General features: G+C 46.5%; 1 protein-coding gene across 1 annotated transcript; it reads left to right on the top strand.

Annotated features, from left to right (window-relative positions):
- The first annotated feature begins 212 nt into the window (after positions 1–212).
- LOC123114326 (phosphatidylinositol transfer protein 3) lies at positions 213–3,098 on the top strand. Its single transcript, XM_044535764.1, has 3 exons — positions 213–631; positions 2,255–2,550; positions 2,650–3,098. The coding sequence occupies exons 1-3, from the start codon at positions 506–508 to the stop codon at positions 2,993–2,995; spliced, it is 768 nt and encodes a 255-aa protein (XP_044391699.1). The 5' UTR covers positions 213–505; the 3' UTR covers positions 2,996–3,098.
- Positions 3,099–7,791: the final 4,693 nt, after the last annotated feature.

The following is a 7,791-nucleotide window of genomic DNA, read 5'->3' as shown; positions in this document are numbered from 1 at the left end:
TGCCAAAAACAAAACATGGTATGCACCGTTTTCTAGCCATAGCCATAGCTTCTGGAGTATACCTGTATTTATTTATTTTTGCATATTGGGGATCCAACGAGATGGGGTTGAAGGGAGCGGTTGCGCGTCCGTTTCGGCGCCAGTACACCGCGCGCGCCCCATAAATATAGTCGGCGTGTCGAGGTGACGCGGCACTCTGCGCGCCTGGCGTCAATTTTGATGAGCTCCGCCTTCACCCCCACCCCCACCCGGAGGAGACAGCCCTGGCACAGCTAAGCCGCACCCTCCTCCCCGTCTCTTCATACTCTGTCCATTAGAGCTCTCGCAGTCTCCTGTCTCCTCCCTCCCCGCTATAAATAAAATCGAGAGCCTTCCTCCAGGGCGAGCCGCTCTGTGTCCAGCCAGCAGCGGCCGTCGGCAAGTACGTACTTGGTGGTTCGGTTTCCCTCGAGTCGCGGCAATCAGTCGAGGACGGCCGGTCGGTTGAGGAAGGAGGGGAAGCGGCATGGACTGCGGCGGTGAGGAGCAGGCGAGGCAGAACGGCCATGCCGGCGACGGCGGCGACCCGGCCGAGTGGAAGATGGTGGCCGAGCTCCGGGCCGTGGTGGAGGCGCAGGACCCCGCAGCCAAGGTACCGCCCACTGCTCATCCCCTTCACGTGATGGATCTTCTTGGTTCGGTTAACTGGTTGGTTGGTCTCCCGTGGTAGCAGCAAACTCACATGCATATTCTGTGCCGAGCTCATTCATTTCCTCCCTCTCATAAGTAGGTAGCTCACACTCTGTCTGACTGTTCATCAACTAGAAAAAGGTCACACTTTCTCTGTTCTGTTCTTCCATTTCCTCATCTCATGCTAATCAACCTGGCACAAACTGAGATCTCCCCGCACAAAGAAAAAATAAAAAAAAATGGAAGATCAGGACAGCTCAACACCAAGCACTTAACTATAGGCAATAACTGCACGTGCTTAGTATAGAATACTCTATAATTAGCTTGCCCAAGATTGTCGCTCACGGTAAGTTTCTAATTAGCTAGCGTTAGAAAGTATTGAGATTAGGAGACACGTAGCTGAGTGTAGAGATCGACCGGGTAAATACAAGAGAGCATGGACCAAATCAGAATTATAGCTAGTCTGATGCACGTCCCGTCCGTTCAAGTAGGTGGTCGCTGCGTGCGTGCGTGCGAGTGGTTACTGGTCGCTTTTGGCGTTGATGATGGATTGTGATGGTGATACGATCTCATTTAGGACGGGTGGTTCATCGATAAGCCTATTTTCTATAGGCAGTTAATGTTCAGGCCACGGGTTGTTGGCCGTTGGTTGGTTGGTTGGCCCAGCAAAGCACAAGGTCGACGAGCTGCTGCCATCGGTCCTGAGCTAGCTAAGGCTGGTCACAGTGGGGAGGAACTTAGGAGTAACATCACACACTTTAATACAACTTTACTTATGTGGCACGTATTTAATGAAGAAAGAGGTGCTTGTGGTAACTAGCTAAGTTACCGGAACATCACACACTCCAAGAAACAATGAGTCTATAACCTAATAAATACATCGTTCCATGACACTACATAGATATTCCTACCCACTATGAAGACAGTAACATAGTCTAGGGAAGTGTAAAGTTACTAGCTTATGTTCTTGCCCATTGTGACCAGCCTAAGCTACACACCGACGAGACGACGACGTGCGGTCACGCCGTCCGTACCCACTCTGCCTAATGGACTGCTGGTCTTCCTCCATAGAAAGAGGAGGACAGCACGATGTCGGAAACGGCAAAACTTCTTGCACCGTACGTACGTGCACACATGCATGTTTTACTCGACACACCGGCCGAGCCATTTTCTGTGCATACGTATATTTCATGTATAGCAGGAGACCGTAGTATAATCCTTTTTGGGGGTGGAAAACGTGTACTGCTATAATGAAATATGCGTATGCACAGAATCTATAGGTGGCACACACATCACATCGTTGGCGGTACCGAATTTATCGCCACGGGTGGAAATGGGGCCGGCCATCATAGTAGCTTTGATCGATCGAACCACCCACACATAGCTCGTGCAGAGAAAAGTCCATCATAAATGCTCACCGACACCTCGTGATCGATGCCTGTCGACTCCACCTCCACGCCACTTGCTCCTTCAAATTCTCTTTGCACAATACAATCAACCGTTCATTCAATCATGCACCGTCGTCGACGTGGACCTTCATCCTGCCGTCGATCAACCAACCGCTCACATACATGCGTGCGTGCAGGAGGAGGACGACTTCATGCTGCGGCGGTTCCTGCGCGCCCGTGACCACAACGTCGGCAAGGCGTCGGCGATGTTCCTCAAGTACCTCGCATGGAAGCGCGCCGCCAAGCCGTGGGGATCCATCACCGAGGCCGAGGTGCGCGGCGAGCTCGTGCAGGACAAGCTCTACGTGCAGGGCTTCGACAAGACGGGCCGCCCCATGATCTACCTCTTCGGCAACCGGCACTTCGCCGCCAAGCGCGACCTCGAGGAGTTCAAGCGCTACGTCGTCTACATCCTCGACAGCACCTGCACCAAGTATGTGAAGCTTTACTTAATGCGCAAGTAACCCTACTAGTCAATAGTCATTAGTGGATTCTTGACATATATGTGTCCGTCTATATGTGTGTTCGTCAGGTTGCCGGCGGGGCAGGAGAAGTTTGCGTCGGTGGTGGATCTGAAGGGGTGGGGGTACGCGAACTGCGACATCCGGGCAAAGCTGGCGGCGTTGGAGATCATGCAGAACTACTACCCGGAGCGGCTGGGCCGGGTGTTCCTGATCCACGTGCCTTACGTGTTCATGGCGGCGTGGAAGATGGTGTACCCCTTCATCGACGACAACACCAAGAAGAAGTTCGTTTTCGTAGCTGACAAGGACCTCGACGCCACGCTCCGGGACGCCATCGACGTGTCTCAGCTGCCCGAGCAGTACGGCGGCAAGCTCAGACTTGAGGGGTACAAGAGCTCGTCGACATGCAACTGATCCATGTATTATGGATGTCCAATTGTGCGCAAGTATGTAACATTGCCACGCTTGATAAGTATAAGTAATACTTCTCCATTCATCTATGCAAGGTCGTTTTTTAGTCGTGTCTTAAGTCAAGCTATTTTAAGTTTGATCAAGCTAGTTGAGAGAAGATTAACTTCCACACTAACAAATCAGTATCATTGTCGCTATATATCTATCCAAAAAAATGTCATAATGTCCTTATTAGGTACTCCCTCCGTTCCTAAATAGTATAAGTCTTTATCAATATTTTAAATAGCGGGCTATGCCCAATAGCATCGGACCTCAAAATCAGCTATAACGGGTTATTTGTATATGAGACGATTTAGCGGCACCCTACTGAAAAGGCTATAGCAGGCTATAGCGCTATTTAAAACTATGTCTTTATAGAGATTTCACTATGGACTGCATACAGAGCAAAATGAGTGAATCAACACTCTAAAATGCATTTATATACATCCATATGTGATACATGGTAAAATATTTACAAAGACTTATATTGAGGAACGGAGTCAGTAGTACTGAGTTGTTGATAGTCTTTTCTAACAAGTAAAACAGGCTTCACGTAAAATAAAGCTGAAAGTAAACTTGTGTGGGAGAAAGGAGGCAGCAGTACGCAAGAGTACTACGGACGGAGTACGGTGGTATGGAGACATGATCTTGAACAAAAATTCCATTGATCTCTTGGTCCCTGCCTGCTGCTGCACATGCACATGCAATGCATTGATCGATCGATCGATCGATCGATGGACAACAGCGATGAGTGGAATGATGAGCTTAGGTTCAGAAATTGAATGCACGTACGTGTAGGTGGGGCGAGATCGATCTGGCCGTGAACTGTTCCGTGCTTCACTGCTGCGTAGTGCTGACTGTAAAGACAAAAACCAATTAAGCCGGTGTACCGTGCACGCGCAGGCAGGTACGGTGCATGTGTCGTCGACATACCAACCACATTCATCATGATCAGCCATTCAGGCGGGTCCGATGCGTGTGCACTCAATCAGATGCAAAGCACACACGCACGTACCACATGACACATGTGGTAAGGAATCCAAACAATTTAAAGAAAAATATGCAAAGCACGTACATAGTGTGTGTACGGTATGTACCGCTGATAGTTACTGCCTCTGTTTCAAAATATATGACGTTTTGGTAGGTGCACGTACTAGGGTGTCGAGCATTGGTAGATCTGCTTACACCTTTTTGTTCCCATCTTCTACTTTTGGTGGAATCAGCAATTTGATCAAAGCATATAGCCTTGGTACAAATAAACAGACCTCACATCCACAACAACATGAAGATGATACATCGAGAATGTACAAAATCCACGCACACACCGAAACAAAGAGTAAAAAAAAAAGAAAAGAAGAACAAAACGTCTTCATGAAAACACCGCCTTGCGCCACTTCGCTCTATGAAGAAACGGCACATTTCATAACCCACAGGAGGAAGGGACGCCAACGGCCAACTCCATCTCGTGAAGTGATGCATTTGACTCAACAGCCACAGGGGCGACGCTTGGGCTATTTTTAGGTCTTCATGTGAATACCAATGATTTTTACAAAATAGTGTTGATTTTTGTAAAACAGTGATAATTTTTGAAAAACAACAATAATTTTAACAAAATGAACACACATGAATACCCGGTTGCAAATTACTAGAGCAGCCACTGGACAGCCAAGTCCCCAATTTAAGTTGTAACATGAACTGAGCTAGTGAATCTCAACGACCAAGTCCCAGTTCAAGTTTTCACGTGAAGGTAAAGGCATAGCTGGACACAGATACCCGCCCAAAAAAATAAAAAATTGTCCGACTTTGATGCAGAGGTGCGCATCTGAAACTCTGAAAAAAATGTCGCATGAACCGCCGGCGCCAGCTCATCCGTTACTCCTCGAGAAGGAATCCAAGGTAGATATTGTGCCCGAACCTTAAGACGATGCCTTCAAAAAGATGAGTGACGCCTATAGATACCACCACTGTGTCCTCGGATTGGGATTTTCACCACGGTTGGACACTGCATCACGCTCACCGATTCCGCCCCAAAGAGCAAACGTGGCACGGGTTGGGCCCTGCCTCCCTTCTAACCTCGAATCAAAAACTGGCACATAATCACAGTCGGTTGAATCCCTAAAACCCACCGTGCAGCATTGCTCACGGGCAGCCATATGCATGTACTCCCTCCGTTTCAATATAGATGACCCAACATTTGTTCCTATCCCTACAGTTTTAAATCGAGCAAGTATGCGGTACTACAGATTCGAGTACGGACACTCGGAACAGTGGTCCGGTTGGTCTCTGCCCTGCCTATGTCACATGCATCATTCATGGTCGATCGATCGATCGTGCATCCATGAACAGGTTAAAAGCGTGCTGCGTAGGTTTCAAGATTAAATGTGCGTGTACCCTAGTGAGATCTGTGGATCCGAGCTAGTGGTCCATCTGTGAAGTGCTGAATGGCTTGCATGCATGGACCAGTTTTTTCAATATAAAATGGTACTCCCTCAGTCCCATAATAGTGTAGTGTCAAAAACGTTTTTATATTTTAGAACAAAGGAAGTAGGTAAATCTCTACCTTATACATTTAAAACAGACCGAGACCCGATTAACCAGAGTCATTTACATGAAGGTGATGTGAGCACCGCACTGGGTGTGCAGTAGGCCATCATCAGACCTTGGTAGAAACAGAGGTGGGAAAAAACAGACCTGGTAATTTTTTTTTGTTTTTTTTAGCTTCATGCATGCACCATGCTGAGTGTACAAACAGTGGCGGTGTACGTGCACAGTCTCTTTTTTTTTCCCTTTTTCAGCCACCGGCCGGTGTAGTATAGTGTTGTCTTGTGTTTCTTTTTTATTTTCGAGGGGTGTTGTGTACTTGTGCAGTTGTGTTTGCTTCTCTTTGGTTTGCAGGGCGCCACCACATGGGCAGGCTCCGTAGGGGCCGTTCAGGATATTGTTTTCCTTCGTATTTCACTTTGATGTTTCGTTTTCCTCTCTATTGTATTTGACATAAAATGCAAGATTAAATGTTACATATTTTTTAAAATACGAATATATGTTAGATGTACATGAGTACTTTTTCTCAAACTTGATGTACTTTAAAAATTTGTACACATGTTTCTAAAGTATGCATATGTATTTTAAAAATTGTGTACACATGTTTTGAAAGTATGCACATTTTTTTAAAATGCGAATATATTATGTACTTAAAGTGTATTCGAAAAATCTAATTTAAAAGTACTTACCGTGTACTAAAAATGATAGCATGTATTAAAAAATGTATACAGTGTAGTTAACAAACTTTTGATCACATATTAAAAAATCATGACATTTATAAAATATTTGTACCATTCAAAAAATATGTTCATGGCTTCTAAAAAAATAACGTTCAGAATTTTGTTGATGGCATTTTTAAAATAAACAATGAAATATAAAAAAGGTGTACATCCTATTTTTGAATAAAATATCTTTATATCCATAATGTATTCAAAAGATTTTCGTTGGGGCGTAACCCTCTCAGCGACGCGCCACATCGAACCCTGGGTGTGGTGTCAAATGGGCAAGGGCCGGGCCGTCACCCCCTGGTGGCACGCCGTATCTTGATCTGGATACAGTGACAAGTGAGCGAGGATCGGGTCGTCGCATCCTTAGTGACGCGCTACATCGGCACTGGATGTAATGGAGAATGAGCAAGGGTCTTCGCATTTGACTAAACGAGTGTGAAGGGTAAGGAAGCTAGCCGAGTCTAGGACGATTCGCTTAGGTAGCTGGAACGTAGGGTCTCTGATGGGGAAGCTTCGGGAGCTAATTTATGCAACGGCGAGGAGAGTTGTTGATATCCTTTGCGTCCAAGAAACTAAATGGAGGGGACAGAAGGCGAAGGATCTGGAGGATACCGGCTTCAAGCTGTGGTACACGGGGACAGATGCAAATAAAAATGGTGTAGGCATATTGAACAACAAGAGCCTCAAGTATGGAGTGGTAGACTTCAAGAGACGTGGGGACCGGATTATCCTGGTCAAGCTGGTAGTTGGGGACTTAGTTCTCAATGTTATCAGCACGTATGCCCAGCAAGTAGGCCACAGTGAGAACACCAAGAGGGAGTTCTGAGAAGGCCTGGAAGACATGGTTAGGAGTGTACCGATTGGCGAGAAGCTCTTCATAGGAGGATACCTCAATGGCCACGTGGGTACATCTAAAACAGGTTTTGAAGGGATGGATAGGGACTTTGGCTATGGCATCAGAAATCAAGAAGGAGAAGATGTCTTAAACTTTGCTATAGCCTACGACATGTGAAAGATCGTGGATGACGCCTAGAGGTGGTGAATAGGAGCTTTAAAATTATTATGGTAGGCTTGAACAAATGCGGAATAAAACTAGCGGTTAATTTGTCAAACACAAAACCAACAACAACTAGGCTCACCTATGTGCACCAACAACTTAAGCTAAGAAAGATAAACAACTAAGTGATAGCAAGATATATGACAAGAAACAATATGGCTATCACAAAGTAAAGTGCATAAGTAAAGGGCTCAGGTAAGAGATAACCGAGGCACGCGGAGACGACTATGTATCCCGAAGTTCACACCCTTGCGGATGTTAATCTCCGTTTGGAGCGGTTTGGAGTCACACTGCTCCCCAAGAAGCCACCAGGACCACCATAATCTCCTCACGCCCTCACACAATGCAAGATGTCATGATTCCACTAAGGGACCCTTGAGGGCGGTCATCGAACCCGTACAAATGGCAACCCTTGGGGGCGGTCACCGAACTCA

Source organism: Triticum aestivum, chromosome 5B, assembly GCF_018294505.1.
Source record: "Triticum aestivum cultivar Chinese Spring chromosome 5B, IWGSC CS RefSeq v2.1, whole genome shotgun sequence".
NCBI classification, from domain to species: Eukaryota; Viridiplantae; Streptophyta; class Magnoliopsida; order Poales; family Poaceae; genus Triticum; species Triticum aestivum.
This window is presented reverse-complemented; position numbering and strand designations above follow the sequence as displayed.